The sequence below is a fragment of the Octopus bimaculoides genome, chromosome 9, assembly GCF_001194135.2.
Source record: "Octopus bimaculoides isolate UCB-OBI-ISO-001 chromosome 9, ASM119413v2, whole genome shotgun sequence".
Lineage (NCBI taxonomy): Eukaryota > Metazoa > Mollusca > Cephalopoda > Octopoda > Octopodidae > Octopus > Octopus bimaculoides.
The window spans coordinates 19955822-19976974 of NC_068989.1; the positions used below are offsets into that span (position 1 = coordinate 19955822).

General features: G+C 33.9%; 1 protein-coding gene across 2 annotated transcripts in view; it reads right to left on the reverse strand.

The window, feature by feature from the left end:
* Positions 1-6665: 6665 nt before the first annotated feature.
* LOC106876197 (microtubule-associated protein RP/EB family member 1) overlaps positions 6666-21153 on the reverse strand; it is a 36514-nt gene continuing 22026 nt past the window's right edge. Inside the window, exons 6-9 of one of the 2 annotated variants that reach the window (XM_014924640.2) lie at positions 19860-19954; positions 16921-17067; positions 14766-14817; positions 6666-8390 (exon numbers count right to left, since the gene is read on the reverse strand). In XM_014924640.2, the coding sequence (XP_014780126.1) occupies positions 14806-14817; positions 16921-17067; positions 19860-19954 (254 nt within the window). In that variant the 3' untranslated portion in view covers positions 6666-8390; positions 14766-14805. The remainder of the gene's footprint in view (positions 8391-14765; positions 14818-16920; positions 17068-19859; positions 19955-21153) is intronic. The other variant, XM_014924639.2, reaches the window with a different exon arrangement.

The window sequence follows — 21153 nt, forward strand, 5'->3', positions numbered from 1 at the left end:
ATATATATATATATATATATATATATATATATATATATATATATATATATACACACACACACACATGTATGTGTGGGGGTGTATATATATGTATATTATACACACAATCACCTTAGCTTTGCAATCATTTAACATTAGCAAAGTGCTTGGAAATAATTGAAAATTCCTTCCACAAGTCAACTATTAGAGTTGGATATGAATTTTTCATTAATGCATCATTATTAATAATTATATCATACAACATATAGACACTCATTATAGAGTGATAATCCTTAGACTCTCATGTATGTGTGTGTGTATGAATATATATATATATATATATAAAAATAAAGGCATGTGGAAATCACTCGACTGGGTAGAAGACCAGCCAGGCTATGTAGATGTCTGCCATTTGCTGTAATGAACAGTCCAATCATTTTTATAGTATGAACAGCTCTAAATGCTGTTTACTCTTCTAGCATGTCCTGCTTCTTGCAATTGTTAACTCTTTTCAGCTTCATTTAGAACTTCTGTTTGTAGTTAATACATTTATGTATCGGGTTGTAGCTGTTATGACCTGAAGAATATTTTTTTGTATCAAAGATATTGGGTGGGGGAACATTATAATAAAGATAAAAAAATGTATTTTGCAGGTCATTAACTATTTTGAATCTGTTTTTGCTTCTCTTTTTATTTTATTTTATTTAGTTTTTTTATTACATTTTGGGCGTTGTTTTTTCTTCTTGTGTGTGTTATTTATTATAATTTTATTTTTTACCTTGAAAATATTCTTAAGCTGATTTCTTAAGCTGATCTCTAGTGAGATCAGTTAACATTTGTAAAAGCTAAAGAAACTAGTTATGGTCTATATTGGCAGATAATAATGAAACAAAGAAATAGTTCACAAGGAGGATAAAATTACATGAAGAAATGTCTGTTTCAGGTAGCACCCAAAGACTTTTAGTTGTCCGAGGGAGAACCTCTTTTCCAAATTTGTTAGCAATGGTATATAGCTATAACACTGACTGTTTCTACTATGTTCTATTTTATCTTAGATTTTGTTTTTAACTCTTTAGCATTTAAACCATCCATATCTGACCTTTCATACCTACTATAGAATGTCATTCCAAAACTAAACAATCACATCATAGAAAGCTTGAAGCTACAAGATACTGCATGATTCTAAACAATGTGAATGAATATGCATTACATTAGACAAAGAAATCTGAATACTAAAGGGTTAACACAAGCTAGCAAAGATAAAACCAGATAGATAAGGTGATGTAATATGCTTGGACTCCCACTTTGTGTAACTTAAAATACAGGGCTCTGCTGTCAACTGTCAGTGAGAAAATAATCTATATCAAATGGTTGAGCATGTTAATCATTTCATGTTTGGTCTGACCAACTAACCTTATTTTATTGCTTAGTCGTCGTGGTGTGATGGCTTATATGCCTCAAAGACTCTGAAAGCTATACTAGCAGAGCTTGATTTCCTGGTCAAGCTTCCTATGCTGGACAGATCAAGGGATAGAAGCTAGACTAATAAGGACCACCTGTTCCCAGAGGTAAAAATTGGTTTTCCTGGAACCAACACCTCTCCCCATAAAAATGTTACAAAATTGATCACTATTCAAAATGCAACAATATTTAGGAGAAGGCTTCCCTCTAGAAAATGTGCTGGGATTCTGGGACAGAGGTGAAAAAGCAGGGATTCAACTGGAGAAGTAGAAGAGGCAGTTCAGTGGAGGAAGGTCATCACTGGCCTCAAGCTCCAGATGGATGGAGTGAAGGGCTTAATAAGAAATATAAAACTACTTATCAAACTGAGTTTTCTGTCATCATCATCGTTTAACGTCCACTTTCCATGCTAGCATGGGTTGGACGATTTGACTGAGGACTGGTGAACGAGGTGGTTACACCAGGCTCCAATCTGATTTGGCAGTGTTTCTACAGCTGGATGCCCTTCCTAACACGAACCACTCCGAGAGTAGTGGATGCTTTTATGTGCCACTGGCACGAAGGCCAGTCAGGCGGTAGTGGCAACGGCCACGCTTGAAACTGTGTATTTTACATGCCACCTACACAGGAGCCAGTCCAGCAGCACTGGTAAGGATCTCACCTACTGTATTAATTTTAAACTTATTGCACTGTGTTTCTGGTATAGCAGGAAGAGTCTGAGCATAAATTCTACCAGATTCCCTTAAAAGTGGTAATGAATAGCACATGGAAAAATAAAATACTAAAAATAGACAACCGATCACGTTGCAGCCTTGTAGTCAAGTGTGTTTATGACTTGTTAAATGGTCACCCGTGTCGTTTTTAATCAGAAAAAAAAAAAAAGAAATTCTTTTGTGGATGAAACAGGCATGCGATGAACCCAGTACCTTGTCTTGATAAATGAGGAAGACCTAGACTCTCTACAGAAGAAGTCATTGAGGATATTTATTCTTCAGACAAAGAGCTTAACCCATATGCAGACAATGAGTGATTTAGATAATCAAACTGATGAAAGTGATGAGGAAAGCAGCAATTCAGGTGAACAAATACCAGTAGTTGAAAGATAGTCTTATTGTTATTCTGAATTTTTTTTGTGATTCTGTCCATTAGTTTGACTGCAATCAACAAATATGGTAATTGAGAGATTGGTCTATTATTTTTATTCTCCTAAATGTTTTTGTGATTCTGTTCATTAGTTTGCCTGCAATTTGGAGCCTGGTGTAGCCATCTGGTTTGCCAGTCCTCAGTCAAATTGTCCAACCCATGCTAGCATAGAAGGCAGACGTTAAACAATGATGATGATGTTACTTCTGAGCTGTGTATGCAACTATTTATTTTCTTGCTCAGCAGGCCAGGTAGAGGGTAACATTAGATAGGGACCCAGGTCTGAGAGGGTTAAGCTTTTATAAGCAATGTGTGATATAAAAAAGTACCATCACCAGTTGATAGGATGGAAATACATGGCTAGTAGGAATTGATGACTTGTTACCATACATGTTTTCATGAGTTACTTTCAACATTATCTAAGTTGCTTAATCCTCACTGCACTGATTGAATTTTTCCATGCTAGTATGAATTGGACAAGTGGAGGCGCAATGGCCCAGTGGTTAGGGCAGTGGACTCGCGGTTTCGATTCTCAGACCGGGCGTTGTGAGTGTTTATTGAGCGAAAACACCTAAAGCTCCACAAGGCTCCGGCAGGGGATGGTGGCAAACCCTGCTGTACTCTTTCACCACAACTTTCTCTCTCTCTTACTTCCTGTTTCTGTTGTACCTGTAATTCAAAGGGTCAGCTTTGTCACAGTGTCACACTGAATATATCCCCGAGAATTACGTTAAGGGTACACGTGTCTGAGGAGTGCTCAGCCACTTGCACGTTAATTTCGCGAGCAGGCTGTTCCGTTGATCGGATCAACTGGAACCCTCGACGTCGTAAGCAACGGAGTGCCAACAACAACAAATGAATTGGACAAATCTTGTCACAGCAACAGAAAACTGATGATTGTTTGAATTTTACTGTGGCCTACTTGGGTGGTGAACCTAATCCAGCATCCAGTTTAACACCACCTGATCTTTAGCAGAATTCACTATATTACAAACATTTGAGCCCTATCTCTAGTTTAAGAAAAGCTTCCTTCCCACTAATTACAGAGGCCCTGTAAAATAACATGGGTGCTGCTGTTCCCTCTAACCAAGTGATAAAAAAATAAATAAAACACTGCTTTTTAAGGATTAGTAAAATCACAATCAGGTTTATGTACACTTGTGTTTCAGCTCGAAGTCTTGTCTAAATCTATAATTCATGTTGGGTTTCATCATCTTTTGCAAATTTGTTGAATGTTCTCATGTAAGCTCAATACTTTTGGCTGTTTCACAAATGTAATCCAGTATGGGGAATGTCTGAAAATGTTTGAAAGCTGAGCCAATGGGGAGGAGTTAGAATTAGATGAAATCTCCAAGTGGCTAAAAAGTGTCTGCAGATACCAGTAGTTGAAAGAGAGGCTTATTGTTATTCTGAATATTTTTATGATTCTGTCCATTAGTAGCCAGAATTCATGACCTAGACTGGCTCCTTAGAGTGTAAGAAGTTAAGAGCTGAGACACTTGTTTGAGTGGGGTTTCTTCCCTGAAGATCTGCTGTTCAGCTCCCTTGAGAGTTTCTTACTACTACTACTACTACTTCAAAGAAGGTGAATGTTGGCATCAGGAAGGAGACTTCTGGCTGTAGAAAACTTGCATTAACCAATTCCTCAAAGCATACAAAGGTGAACGCTAAAGCAATATTGATGAAATTTACTATTATAAGCTATGCTGTAATTTATGAAAAACCTTATGTTGATGTGAAGATTCCAAAAATATAATTAATAACTGGTTCATCAAGTTTGGTATTGTAAAAGCATTAACATTCTTTTGTTATGATAATTAAGCCTCAGTTAGTTTGACTAGGTGTTACAGGTTTTATTGCCATTAAGCGTTTTATTAATTGGTTTCTGTTCATCCCCTCAAGAAGTATAGCAATAGAAATAAATAAATTGTCATTGTAACATCTTATGGCAAAGTGCCACAAATTTTTTAATGTCATGTTTTTTTTTTAATATTTTGATTCAGTCATTAGATTACAGCTGTGTTACAAATCTGCCTTAAAGGGGTTTAATCAAATAAATTGACCACAGCACTTAATCTTTTAAGTTTGGTATACTTATTTTCATGGTCTCTTTTCCCCCCAAACCATTAAGTTACTGGGATGTAAACCAGCAGCTGTTGTCAAGCAGTGGTGTCGGGAACATAAACACAAAGGCACACATTCTCACACTCACATATATATATATATACATTATGGGCTTCCATAGTTTTTCTACCAAATTCACTCAAGGCATTTGTTGGCTTAGTGGTGTAATAGAAGACACTTGCCCATGGCTGAATCATGAGGAAAGTTTAGAGCCTCTGTGACTGGTGAGATGTCAATGTTCTGTTTAAGCTGTTGCAGGGGGAAGATTCCAAAGTGTCAATGTTCCAGAAAGGGTGGTTGGACACACTAAGGATTACCAAGAGGTGGAAATATGAGTAAAATGGGGAGATGAGAACAGCCAACTCCAAGGAACAGAGATCATGTAATATATTTCATAGAAAACCTGAAAAAGAAAGAAGTCAGTCATTGAAAAAAAAAAAAAAAATGTAACAAATTGTTGGCGTGCATCTACAATGGCAAAATAAAAAAAGGTACTGAACTCAGTTTGATCGTTGCCATGACCACAATGAACAGGTAAGAATGCCACTCATTTTCCTCAATTAGAAAATGTATCATCAAAGATTTTGTTCCATATGGTCAGACAATAATAAGTTTTGCTTGAATGTCTTGAGACATTTGAGAGAGAAGGTGCTTGCAGTATAGACTAAAAAAACCTAAATGCTGCACCTGCTGACAGAAATATAAAAAATCATAGGTCTTGCTAATTAGAATTACTCATGGAACTGTATATACTAAATTAGCCAGCTGAATCTGCTCAGGAATTATAAGTATTTCATCATTTCAATATCCACTTTTTCATATTTGCATGGGCCAGATACCCTTTTTTTTAAACAAGGTAATATTTCCCTTTGATCAGACATACTTTCATGGAAGATTAGAAATAAATGATAGTGACACTCATTTGCAACTATCACATGGTTTACTAAACTCACTCAAGGATTTGATTGGCTTGGGAGTTATAGCAGAGGGCAAGTGGCATGCAGTGGGACTGAACCAGAAACCAATCAGTTGGGAACCAAATTTCTTAACCATACAGCCATGGACTTGTGTAGCATGTGCAAGTAATTATAGGCTGTGAAATTCTGCGCACAAAAGAAATGTTCTGCTAATTGTCATCTTCACCACTTCATCCCACATCTGAGTCTCTTTCTTACACAGGTTTCATTCATTTCAAGTGCCAGCCCTCCTTTATACAGCTGTCAACCACCAGTCTTCTCTCATGCACACTGCATCTAATTTGTAGCACAGTCTCTCAGGAACATTAACGTAGCTTTATTTCCTTATAGCCATCACAAATCTTCTGCATTCAAGACCCACATCTAACACTGAAGAAGCCTTTGTTGTCAGCAACAGTAAAGGCTCTCTGAACTTTTCCAACCCATTCTTACTCTTGGTCCTATGATTTCAGAATACTCACCCCCCACTACCAATTAGGCTGTTTACATAACAGAAGCCATCAGCTACTTCTTGGGAACCTTCCAAACATGTGAGTGAATCTATTTTCCATATACTCTGAATCACACTTCTGCCGGTGACCCCTACATTATCAGTACTGCTTATACAAGGCACAGCATAGAGAATCTTTGCCAACTCTTTTACTACACATTAAGCATGCCCATTCCCCTTAATGTAGAAAGGTCTTGTCTTTCCTCCTTACTAAATCTTTATAATCATTGCTACATTTAGGGCCTTTCAATTCCAAAGTTTTGTTCCCAATCTACATATTGTTATAAGAACTAGATCATCATCCTAGGAAGAAATGAGAGCTTAAAAGTTAGTGCTGAGCACTTGACATAGAATTTGTTGAAGCTTACATATGTGATAGAAAAGAAGGTGTAAAATACCATTGGACTGCATATTTATACCAACTGTTCAAGCACATGGAAAGCCTAGCACAGCTGATGTAAATAAGATTAAAGAAAAAAAGGAAGAAAATGGCTGTTATAGATTTGATTTATTGATCTGTCTGGAGAACTGAAATGACAGGACATAATGTACAACTGACTGCTACATCAGCAAGAGCAATAAAAAAAGAAAAAGAAAAACAGTATAATTGATTAGAGAGGAGAGAGAAAGAGGAGCAGAAGAAAGAGAGAGAGAGAGAGAGAGAGAGTTGAAAATTAAAACACGTGTGTGAGAGAAAGACATAACTCAGTGAGAAAGATTATGAGAAGTAAAAAGTCAGATTCAAAGATACCTTTAATGATTCTTAAACACAGTTAAAATTTTGAAATGTTTTGATTGAAATAATAGCAGAAACCTATTATTTTATTTTATTTTATTTTTAAAAAGGAAAGACATGATTGTTAAATGAGAAAAAAAAAAAAATTAAAAATTGTCTTATTTCAGGTTTTATTTCAAAAAAAAAAAAAAAAAAAAAAAAAAAAAAGGGTAAAAGAAACAAAAGACACCTCCCCCTTGAACATTAATGATGCCTTTAATGAACTTTGCATAGTGGGAAGCTAATTTACAAGATATTGAATTGCCATTAGGTATTTCAGACACAAAGCAGAGTGACAACATTAACAGGTAGCAAACAGCCAAGAGATTAGGCACACAGACATAGGGAGAGAATGAGAAGACAGTACTGCTGAAAAGTGGAGTTAAGTTGTTGGGTTTATATTCATAGTTATTTTTTGTTTGGTTGAAGTGCGAGGGTTCATATACTAATTATTATACAGGAATATTTGTGTTTGCAAGCAGTAGCAGGCACTTCAAACCTAGCTTGTATTATATTGAGGTGACAAATGTTCAGCACAAACATTCACTGAAGAGTTAGTCACCTTAGTATGATACAAACTCCATAGAACCTTAGGAATAACTTTCATCACCCAGCACATTCACACTCTAGCACACTCTACATTTACACCACAATCAAGTAAAGCACATAAAAACCACAAACGCACGTTACACATGTAAAATATACATACATACACACAGAGAGAGAGAGAGAGAGAGAGAGAGATCCTACGTAACTCAATATCTCTTTCAGAATTAGAAACTCCCCAATCTAAATTGAAAATTGAATTGGACACAATCTCTATGATTCCATATAGTAACCACCTCCTGCTGATAAACACAGGAGCAGATGGCTATCAAAGGTTCATTGCAAACTGTTTTATATGAGAATCTTTTAGCCACTCAATAATTATATTAATAATAATAATAATATTAATAATAATGTTTTGATTGTAACAAGAACAAAGCCGGATTTACATTTAGCTTCATGGAAAGTAGAAAATGCTTGAGAAGCAGTCATTGTCTTTAAGAAGTAAAGAGTTAGAGTTGCTGTGTACAAGAGACAGAGAAAGAGAGAAAGAGGTTTGGCCAAGTTCTGGTTACAGCGGAAAGCCCAATATTTTCAGGTTGTGGTAATGTGTAGTAGTAGCAGCAGACCCCTTCCAGATGCTAGCTCACTTTAGCCCCTTTGATGACATTGAAGACAAAAAAGGATATCAAACTGCTGCGACTGAAAGGGGCCCCACTCACAATGAAATATCACATAGGGATTGTGAATTGATATCTTCCAATGAGAATAAGTAAAGAATGAGTTCAAATTTTGTTTTTGCTCTCCAAAGTATAGATGTGAGCATTTAGTATTCTTCCACATTGCCATCTGCACTGTCTGCAAATCCATCATCATCTGGTGCAGCAAAGCCATCCTAAAAATAAAATATATAATATACTTATAAACACATTTACACAATTAGCCAATGTGATGAGAGAAAGAGGGAGGGAGAAAGAAAAAGAGGAAGCAGTAGACTGAAAATATTTAACAAAACCTGGTAAGTATATGAAGTAGATATTTCAATAAATTCTTTTGAAAAGCAATAGGCCCAACTTTCAAAGGTTTAAACAGGAGGAAGTTTACTCCCAAAACAAAAACCTGGTTCAAATGCTTACAATTGGGCTGACCCCACAAAAAGTAACAAAGGGGCCAGCTAAGTGATGTTTAATCAGGAAACAAATTGAATCTACAACATATGTAAAGAGAAATTTTCTTTGCTATTTGTCAACTTAAGTCTTGTTTGGTAGTTTTCTAACACTAGATCAGTTCTTCAGTTAAAAACACCACAGCTGTGATCACTACACCTTATTTCATCTACAGTTTATCAAGGACTACGTTTTTGTCTGTCACTTTTAAGATAGAAGAGCAAGATTTGAGAGAAACCTGCTTTGCTATCTCAAGCAGGTTGAGACAATAACCATGTAGAAGCTCACTTGAATTTTAGTTGGTGGTACACATTGCTTCTCTGTGGATTTGTCCAAGCTGTGTCTTGTAACATCTAGCAGGGTAAAACCCAGGGGAGATATCTCTCTAATTTTAAACCATAACAACTATTATTTCACGGTTAACTGCATATTCAAAGTCAAGTTTAACGAAACACTATGAAAATGATATCCCATCTCTGAAATGCTAGAGCTGAGAAATACCCTTCACTGTAGATTATTACATACAGTAAGATGTTAAATTGTAAAGACTCAAAATTCATTTGTATTTTTAAAAAATTAGGAAACAAAAAAAAAAAGCTTTCCTGTTTCTAAAATATGCATATTTTATTTCAATTAAAGACTTGGAGAGAAAAACAGATACTACTGCCAAGAATATGGCATCAGCAAATTCAAAATTCAACAATTTGTCACGTATACTTTAAAGGAGATGGAGTAATATCTTTGGTTGCTTCGTTATCTAATGTTCACAAAAATATGAGAGAGAAAGAGGGAGACAGATAGATACAACACTGTCAAATACATGTACATATAATGCACTCCAAGGAATTGAAATACTGTATGTAATCCATAATCCATGCATGGGATAAAACAAACATGCTCCCTGAAACATTAGGATATTAGGACAATATTAGACATTGCCAACCTCTAGTGGCTCCATACATGCAGCATCGACAATACAATTTCTCAGAACAAAAGCAATCATATGAGTAACATGGATATATATGACAACATTAAAAGCATACATTATATTATAAAGAGAGAAAAGCATGTTGCCAAGTTTCTGATGAAAACAGCTATCCCTTGCTTTAAAGCAACAAATTCATTTCCTGATGTTCCTGCATATATCAAAACCATGTTAATCAAATTTAATAGTCAATGAGAATAATTATAAATAAATATTGGAAACTAAAAGCTATTTACTAGAAATAATTTTTTTTACAAAAAAAAAAGAAAGATAAAAAAAAAAGTCAAGAGCCAATTGAACAAGTTTGGCCTTCTTCTATGAACACATTTGTCCCTCTTCTTCTTCAACCTCTTATTAACATTTTCAACAGTGGTATAATTTATTTTCTTGTAGGCATCAGGCTAATATTTCAAAAGCACTGAGCAGTTTGCATGTCATTTTCGAAGTGTGGCAATGAAATTTTATTACTGCATAAAACAAAAGAAGGTTACAATAAATTTAATTGCAATAATATAGTGTTTATCAAAACCATGGCTAAGTAAGAGCTAGCTGTAATTAACAGCATGGATTTATCATGTTTCATCAAATTGTAGTTACAAAATAACAATCTGAATTGAGATCTTCTATAATTGGCTACAAGAGGAGCTGAAAACAAAAATACTAATTTTTTGAGAAAAACTAGTTATTGTAAATTTAGAGAGAAAGAAAGGAAAAAAAATCACTGCAAAAAATGTATTCCCAAAAACTAGTTACAGTAATAATGTATTAATTTAAACAAGTAAAAATAATTTTGCTACTAGAGTTGCATTTGAATAAAATGCAGGTGTAATATAAATAGATATATTTAGAAAACTTACAATTACAACCTGAATAGTTTCTCTTATTTCTTTTTACTATGTTATACTTCAACTATCTTCATGTAATCTATGGAATAGTAAAACTGTAAATGGTTAAGCCTAATTCTCTACATACATAAGATTTATCCATGTAGTGTCCATCATGTGAACTATTTCCCTCAGCATGTCATCTGCACTGATTGCACATTAAGCCCATGAATACTTTCCTCTAGGCAAGGTGGTGGAGGAGAGGAAGGAGGAAAGAAGGAATTAAGATTTACTCATTTAATAACCAGCTTTATCTATATTGAGAGTCAACCTTAGTGACTTGGTCTATATTGTAGTTAAACCATGCTAGACTGCTACAAGAAGTGAAAGCAGAAACACAAATAATAAGAAATGAAGTGCAAAATGAAAAAATAAATTGATATGATATTCACCTACCCCCATGGTTTCACTAAAATGATAACATTCTGAAATATTATTGTTTAAAAGATCCTGGCAATGGATTGGAAATAAATACTGCACTCATTATTGTGAGATTGTGGTTTCAATTCCTGGATCAAGTGCTATGTTGTGTTCTTGAGCAAAACACTTCATTTCACATAGTTGCAGGCAAATTAGCTGTAAATGCATAACTCAGCAATGGGCTGGTGTCTGGTCCAGAAGGGATATTCTGATCTTGGTAACCAGCCCCATGAGTCCCAGGACTCAATACAGTACTCACTTATTGTCAAAATGTGTTAAAATGGAAGATAATCATTAAAGTTTTAGTAATTAATCAGTATTTAATTTAGAAACCTGAAATTTAAAAGACTTTTAATATCTGAAAGACAAATAAGTGTATAAACTAAAACACAGGGAAGGGAAAATGAGTCCAGTTTTGAAACAGTTGAGAAGGGTTTCTTGTCAAAATTAACATTATAGAATATGATGTAATGGACAGAATTGAAAGCTAACACTGTAATAGGTTAAAAAAAAAAAAGAGTAATATGAAAAGGTGAAATGATAAAAATATGATGAAAAAGAATGGAGAGGCCTCAAACATGCATGTGTAAACTTAATATACACATGAACGTAAGAAGGTATAATGTAGTTGATCGCTAGCATAAAAAAGAAAAAACAAAATCACACAGCAAGTGAAAAGCAAACAAGCAACAATTTTTTTTATTAATATATTTAGTTGAATTATTAGACCGTTAGTCTGCAGAAGTCAAAGATAGAAAGAAAAAAAAAACATCCTTGACAATAAAACACTTATTTAAGAACACTGATGAATTTAATCATCCTATAAAAGAACTGGAGATAACACTAGCAGTGTTATGTCTAAGAACTGTAGCCATGATTGTAAACAGATGATCCCCCTTCCGTCTATATGTCATGACTTACTTTCTAAAAACAGCTGTATTGAAACACAACAATCAGTAAAGATTGAAACTGAAGCTGATTGGCGACAACATTTAATAAAGAATTGGAACTGGGGAGGGATTTAAACAGACAGACAAGCAAACAAGTTAAACAAAAACATTCTCATGGACTGATAAGTAAAAAGAAAACAAAAACAAACAAACAAAACAAAGCACACAACAAGGAAAGGGAAGCAATAACAACAAACGGCAAAGTTGAGGAAGAATGAGCCAAAATGTAATTAATATCAAATATTTCAATTAAAATAGTTCTTTTACTAGTTTCCTAGACTATATTATGGGCCAATGTGCACATACACACACAATAAGATCCTTGTATTCAAATCTAGAAATATGAAATATATACACCATGAAAAACATTTATATTTGTGTTTCAAGGACTACTTTTTATCTTGTGGTTTTAAGAATTAAATAGAATTATGGGGTGTATTAAGGTATTTTGGAACAGGGTAGGAATTACTGAGTTACTACTTATTGGCTGAAACCTATCCAACAGACATGTGGATAAGAGACACCAATATTTGAGTACAAATAATTTAATAGTAATCTTTACTATCTCAAAATTTCAGGCCTTGAGCCTACAGTAGAGTTGATTACATCAACTCTAGTGCTAAACTGGTACTTATTCGACCTTGAAAGGGTGAAAGGGAAAGTCGACCTCGATGGAATTTAAAATTAAAATGTAAAAATGGACATGAGATGAAATAACACAAACAATTGGGAAAGATGATTGAAAACATTCCCACCCCTAATTTCACAGCTGTTAAACAGCTCTTTCTACTGGCAATGAGTTGGGCATTTTGCAGTTGGAAGGATAAGATGGATGTATGTAAGAAAATCTAGGAGAACTTTAATGTTTTAAATGAAACTAAGAAAAGATAGAGGGGCCAAATGAAGTTAGCCACACAACCCACCTAAAAAGACTGCACTTTCATATAAGTAAACTCTTTCTTTTCATGTGGCATTCTTACAGGTAGAAGTGAATGTAGACCTCCATAAAGTTGAAGATAAATGGGGGTTTTTTTTTTATACGGGAGAGGAAAAAGAGAATAGCAGTTTTCTGCTGGTTTACTAATCTTTCACTTCCCAAAGCTTACATTGAGATAGAGTGTATTTAACCCTCAGATAGGGGGACTAGTTCACTTACATCAGGACATGTCCACACACCAGACCAGTGGGCCTGTGTGAAGTGGGCAGGAGCAAGTCCTCTTCTATGTCCTGCATGATCTGGCCATGAGATTATCTTCTGTTATTTAAACTAGACCAGGGAACCATGACAGATTCTACTACTCTAGGTGAGAGCAGATCTGGGACTAGTGCTGACTAAAGGGAGAACTCCACATTCCTCAAAACTCTAGAATTCCTGAGCAAGAGCCTTGCCACTGGATGCAGTTTAATGTCTTGGCAAGGACCAAAATAAGCACATATAATTTGAAGAGCTACCTATCAAAATAAAAAATTTGACTTAGGGAGTTGGTTGAAATACAAAATATAATTATTAAGACTAAAGCAGATATTAACTTCTGTCACTTTAAAAATGAGTAGCTAAAATAAATAACTGTTTTTTATATAAAAGATAAATAGATTTTTATCAACACAGCAATGATATAAAAATTATCAAAATTCTTCTAAAAGACTAATACTATTAAAAAATCATCAATTGATCAGCATGACAGAAACTAATTTGAATGCATACAAAAGGTGTTCTGGAGCATCATGGCTATGTTTTAAATGAGAATTAGACATTTCCCAATAAGTACATCTCTATTGACTATGTTAGAGCATTGTTGGCAAACACACAAGACCACAAATGCAAAGGATCTACACTTGATCCATCATAACTATTTGTATTAAATGTAGAGAAAAATTAATCTAATGCCATCTTTATAAAACAACACTGCTAGTTTTAGAAACACCTAAATGTAAAATATTTCATACTTAAAAGCTCATTTGGAACTTGTCAAAGGAAACTTTAATGAATTTATTTCTTGAATGTTGTTGTACTTTATTTTGTGTTATGTTATTTAGGTTTTCTTTCTGCTGACTAGTCAAGACTTACTGAAAAGAATTTTATTTCCCATCATCAATTGCAAGCTTGTACCAACCTACCTTTGAATACTGATAATGGTTATTTTTAATGTTTGTTTCTCTTTCTTTTAATGTTTTTCAATTTAAAATACTGGATAAAGCACTAAAAGTGTTATGGCACACCGTCAGCATTTTAAAAGCTTTATGTGAAAAAGAAACAAACTTGTTTTCAGAGATAGGCAAATGCATGCATTGTTCCTTGCCACAAAAGAATACATATGCACTGATTAATCAAAATGAAAAACAAGTTTTTTTTTATATATATATATAATCTGGCATTTTCGAACTGACCTCAAAAGCTAGTGGCAAAGTTGTTAAAAATGTGTTTTAAATAGAAATGGAAAGCCTTAGTTTCACAATCCTGCCATTTAGATTTCTTTTATTATGGTCATACTAAGCAGATGAATAATGGAAATAGAAACCAGTGGGAATGATGTGGCTGTGCAATAAAATTTCCACCATCAAAAGTGATCAAATTACCAACCAAAGCCTAGTCAAGATGGTTGTCTCCCACTTAGTATTTTAGAACAGAAATAATCTGAGAAATGTGAAAACCAAATTTTAGGTAATCTTTATTAACATTAACAAATTATTACTTTTTAGAATTATAGGGACAACTAAATAGATATTTTTCTTCTTCTGACGTGCTACTGAGACAATACTTTGGCATTATTTAATTCCTGATAATATAAACTGCAGTAATTCCATTTTCATTACTGTAGCCTAGAAATCACACCGAGAATGCACTCTTGAGAAAATAGAACATACTTATCAATTTCATTTTTGTCCTCATAACATCGGGCACCATCTACTCTGACATCTGCCAGGGATAAAAACGAAGAAAAGAAAAGAAAAAAGAAAAACAAAAAAGTAAGAACAAGTAATGAAAAAAAAAACAAAAAAAAAACACAAACAAATCTTGATACATCAGATGCTTCAGCCATTGTTAGAGAACTTGGTTGACAGGTAACTCAATGAAACACCGTTAGAAGTAGGGAGGGAAAAATCAATTCAACGACTCTGAAGACAAAGTAAAGAAAATAAAAATATAAACTAAAGTTAAGAGAGAAGCTTTTAGTCCATGCAAACATAAAATTTAAACAAAAAAAAAAAAAAAATTAAAAAATTAGACATCACTGGAAAAAATATTGGATGTAGAAGTTCACAAATACAAATGCCCAAGATTTAGAAAATAAATCTAATATGAGTTATGACATATACCAAATATATCTCATCTGTTTTCCACGCAGACATGGGTTAGATGGTTTTACAGTAGCTGACCAGCTGGAGAGCTGCCTGGGGTCCACGTCTCTTTTGACAGAGTTTCTATGGCTGGTTGCCCTTCCTAACACCAATGCCTAATTGCATATAAGAATATGCAGAATGTACGCAGGTAGAATGTGCCATCATCAGTAGTAACAGACTTGCCAAGTGGGGATTTCTATTGGTAGAAAATACAGTAAAATGCATTGAATTCCAAAGAAATTACTTTTACAGTGGAGTCTGGCTTGTTTGGGTCTGTTATTCTTTGATTACACAGATCAAAGTCTTTTCAATTTTTGTGAAAACCCTCAAGCAACACACTAAATGAAAATCATAGAATTTTAAATGGTCCAGTCCCATAAATAGCAATAATTACTCCCGTTTTTGATACTATTATAATATAAGCTTAATTAGCAATGAAGTAAAAAAGAAAAAAAAAAAGAACAAATGCAATAATAAAACTATGCAGAGATATAGCTGGTATGCAGGAGTATGGAGAATACTAAAAGTTAAGCCTTAAGTGCAAGTTAAAGCATTTATTGTAAGGCAAAATAAATAAAATATAAAAGCGAAACTAAATTTGAGCTGAACTGTGAATGAAGTATGATTTCAAACAATAAAACTAACTACAGTAAATAATAAGAAGCAGGGATTGAAAGGCCCGAGATATAACAAGGCTATTGTTAGTGTGATAATGATAGTGATAATGACAAATGAGAAACAGGAAGTGTGATACTGATGGATAACGAATGTCCATGTGATACTGATGAATAACCAATGTCCATGTGATAGTAATTTATAACCAATGTCCATGATGAAACAGAAAAAAAATCAGTAGTAAACTTCCAAGACATTTAGTATCAAAGAGGCATACACCGAAGAACTTATAATCTTCGACAAAGAAGGAAGTGGTGCGTGTGAAAAAAAGTCAACAGTGACAAAGCTGGACAAAAAGTTTTAATAGGGGGTGAAAAGAAAAAAAAAGAAGTTTTGCAACTGATTTATATTGAGTCTAAAACCATTAAGACCAAAAAACGAATATCAACTGAGACAGCAACACTGATTAATGCATTTTATCAAATTGGCATGTTCAAGCTTTTTTTTTTTTTTTAGTTTTGGTTTAAAAAAAAGATTGAAGTTGTTTGCTGTTTAAAGATCCTGAAACAAAAATATTTATAATTATAATTGAACAAAAAAAAAATGGTGTAATAGAAAAAAAAAAAAAAAGAACTGAAATGATTAAGAAAAAATGGGAATAGTCTATTTGCTTACAATACTGAAAAAATATCCTTAGAAAAAAAAATGCTGAAAGTGAAACTGAAATTAAAACTTTAATAATGGAAATACCAGTAAAAAAAAAAGAAAAGAAAAGAAATTAACATTTGTTTTAATTAAAAACTGTAACAAGATTTATCTGTAACATTTCAAATTTCATAATGTAAACTATTAGAAATTAAGATTTACATCAAACTACAAACTATAAAACTTGAACAAATCATTATTTCAACATTTCAGGACTAGATCAACTACATGCATTGACATATCACTTTATTTCTTTTTAAAACGATGGTAATCAATCCATGGCTTGGAAATGCTAATCAAAACTGAAAATTGTGAAAACATGAGTTTGCTTTTGTTGTAAAAGGAACATGTAGTTTACCTCTGTAGCATACAATATATCCATGATTTCCTTGACAACAGTATCGTCTTCATGGTCTTGACAAAGAATTTCAATAGCTCTTAATTTTCCAAAGTAAAAGTCCCTCTCTTTTTCTAAACCATCAGCAGCAATTTTCATATCTGCAATCTATTTAAAAAAGATTCAGAATATATCATCATCAGTATACACACATATGCAACAACAACGTATGTAAACAAACTTTTATCTTGATTTTAGAAGCATCAGATGCGTATTGTATCAGCAGCAACAGTCATTGCCAAGTGGGGATTCCTGTTGGTAGCAAATTATTTTATAGTGGAGTATTGTCTGTACAATATGATACACATTCAACGCTTCTATATATATAAAACAAAGACGAAAGTGGAAGTTACAAACTATCAAGTCCTCCCATAAGTTCTGTCCGACTTTGATTTTTAAAATGTCTAATGGAATTAAAAATTATTTTTATGCATTTGTGTACATTTAAACTAATTAAATATTATTTTACAGAATAAAAGAATTAAAATTTCCTTGATTAAAACCCTTTCTAACATGGAAGTATCCAAAGAGCATTTGAGGCACATAATGCTTTATGAGTACAAAAAAGGAAACTGCAGCTGAAGCGACTCGAAACATATACTCAGTTTATGGGAAAGAATGCTTGAATGAAAGAACTTGCAGAAGATGTTTTGCAAAATTCAGAAGTGGAGATTTCAGCCTTGAAGATGAAGATTGAACAGAGTTGAGTTTGATGATAAGCTCCTTGAAGAATTTGCAATATAGCTTAGTTCAAACCATACAACTGCTCATCGTCATCTTCAACAACTTGGAAAGGTTCCTAAAGTTGAAAAATGAGTGCCTCATGAATTGTCCGAAAGCGACCGCAAATCCAGAGTTGACATCTGCTCTTCTCTCCATTCTTGCAAACTCATTTCACCCTTTTTGGATCGACTTGTGACTGGCGGCGAAAAATGGATCTTCTATTGAAATGTTAAGCATCGTAAACAGTGACTTGGTAAAAGGGAAAAAACTCAACCACAACTGAGAAGGGAAACTTCATAGAAAATGGTTCTGCTCTCTATCTGGTGGGATTGCAAAGGAATAATTCACTTTGAATTGTTACCACCTAATGCAACAACAATCAATGCTCAAGTCTACTGTCAGCAATTAGAGCTTTTGAAGCAAGCTTTGAAGAAAAAAAGACCCGCTTTAGTGAATCGAAAAGGAGTGATGTTTCATCGGGACAATGTGTGACACCACATTGTAAAGATCACATCACAGAAGATCAAAGAGCTTGGTTGGGAAAAAATTCCTCATCCACCTTATTCTCCCGACCTTGCTCCTTCAGACTACCATTTGTTTCGTAGTTTACAGAATCATTTGGGGGACATAACTTTCGTAAGCCAAGAGGAGGTGGAAACTGACATTTCAGAGTTCTTCACTTTGAAAGCAAAAGAGTTTTACATTGATGGGATTAAAAAGGTTGTAAATAGATGGAAGGAAGTCATAGATAATCAGGATAAGTACATTGATGATTAAATTTCAATTAAATATATTTGATCACTTGTTTTCTTTATTCAAAATTCGGACAGAACTTATGGGATGACCTGATACATTTAGCATTCAGTTAACTGAAGTTAGCAGAGTCATTGTCTTAACTCAGAAGAAATGCAATCATATAAAGAAGCGTACTCAATGACAAAAGAATCTCAAAATTCACCTGTCAGTCACCATCTTTATTCACTTGTTTTTGGCATGAGATTTGTTAAGGTAGAATTCTACGGTAGAATAACTTTCTTACTGCAAACCTTTGTCTCCAAGGAAGTAGTTATTTCCCTAGTCCTTTGAAACAATGAACTGCTCAACGGCCAGAAATGTTCTTATGGCAGACATAAACAATGACACCCTCGATAAGGTGACCTTGTTATACAAGGAACATATAAAAGATTCTGTTTATCAATTTCAATTGCAAGGAATTGATTAGCTTGAGACGATAGAAGACGACTGTAGTGCCATGCAATGAGAATGAACTCTAAACTATGTTTGTGAAGCAACAGCAACCAGATAGCCATGTCTATATGTATCAATAAACAGAGAAAAAAATCTCTCCATACTTCTGCAAGCATGGCCCTCATATTGTTATTGGGCTGCAATCATAATGAGATCTTATGTTCAAAGGTTTTAGTTGATTTGTCTAGCTCAATTTATTAGCCTAATAAAGAGAGAGAGGCAAGGTTAACTTGGGCATAAAGAAACATAACTGAAAGGAAACCGAATGCAAGACGTTTTTGTTGGAAAGTATTTTACAATTTGCAGTAATTCCAAATAAAAACCGAACCAGACTGTGACAAACTTATTCAACCCATACCAACATGGAAAGCTAACGTAAAACCATGATGGTGATAAGGTGGCAAACTGGTGGAACTGTTAGAGTATCATAAAGACTGCCTTGTGGTATTGATTTTGGTTTGTTACACACTGCAGTACTGGACTGATCCTACTAGTAATTTAAAAGGTCTAGTCTGGTCATATAGGGTTGAGCTGGTTGACCCTACAGATTATGTTAAGAGTACAAGTGTAGAGAATAATATTCAGTCACATTTTAATTTTACATAGAGGAATTCAGTTGACTGAACGAAAGAATGCACCACACACATTATTGGCTTTCATATAATTACATTTTGTCAAAATTCGATTCACAAGCTATGGTATAACTGTAACCCTTTAGTATTCAGATTACTGTTCCAAATATAATGCTTATGTATTCACATTATTTAAAATTAATCATGTATTATTTTATAGCTTTGAGATTTTGATAAGGAGATTATTTTCAGAATGACATTGTAGGGTAGATGCAAAAGGCCAGTATGAAGATAAAACAAGTAGAATATTTTGGCTGGATATGATGGTTGGTTTAAATGCAAAGGGGTTAAACAAACCTGCTTCCTTAGATCTTCACTTTTGTTATCTAGTTGATTAGCACCTGCAGGACGAGCTGTTTGACGAGTAGGAGCTTTGGCTGAAACAGGAGCAGCTGGAAGAAAAAGGGGGAAAAAAAAGTAGTAGCAGTATCCCAGCATGGCCACAAAGTACCTTAATTTAAATTATTTAACCACTTCACAACCAGTCAATCTCATTAAATATTCCTGAAGTTAACATCACATTGTGCATGCAATGCAAAATGGATTCAGTTCCACACTCATGTTCTACTACCTACCCAAAGCCCACTTCTTACATCAAATTTTACACCAGACAACACAGCAGCCTGTGCTGATGGAGTTCTCTTTCCATCTCTTATTTTTTAAACTTGTATACTCATGTTTCCCAGTTTTCAATTTGTACTTGCTGGTACTTATAATAATTTACCAAACATTCCATCACTTCCATAAACCGCAACCTTGAAAACAGCCTTCAAAGACAATCCGGTCTTTCTTACAACACCAAGTCACTATCATTAATTTAGACATACAGATAAGACTATATCTTCATTACCTATGAACAACACAACTGAAGCCATTAGTAAACTTCATATCTGTTATGGTTACTGCACATAAAAAATAAGTCAAAACTACATCTAAGATTCCCCTTTGAGCTTCAAAAATCAGTTCAAATCCAATACAAAGAAGCGTAGGGATCAATCAACTTTGACACGTACACAAATTCTAGATAATAATTGAAATAAGGCTTGCAAAGGCTATTGACACTGACTTTCCTCAAACTAAGCAATTATAAAACACGAAAAAGATTTTTTATGCATTACAACCACAATATATTTTCCAAGAACCTTTATAAGAGAGGGAAATAGCAGTCAAATGGCAACTTAGGGTGAACCATATTTTAACATACACCAGACACCATTTAGATATGTGCTTTAACCCTTTCGTTACCATATTTCTAACCAAATTACACCCCTTATGTGTTTCAATTAATTTCTAACATAATCATAAATTTAGGCTGGTTTCGTTAAACAACTCTAACTTTTTTTATTTATCAACATATTAATGTGATTTTTGGAAGATAAATTAACGAAAGGTTCTCAACCAATTCTATACCAAAATTTTTGTCACAAAGTGACTTTAATTACAGGTAAATACAGGTAAATTCAACAAAATATAAAATTATTTAAATTTTTGTTCAAACATCGCTATAGAAAATGGGTTATTAGCTAATATTCAATTGGGTATACAACAAAATATTATTATAGAAGAGTTGTGCACATTACTGGATTTATTA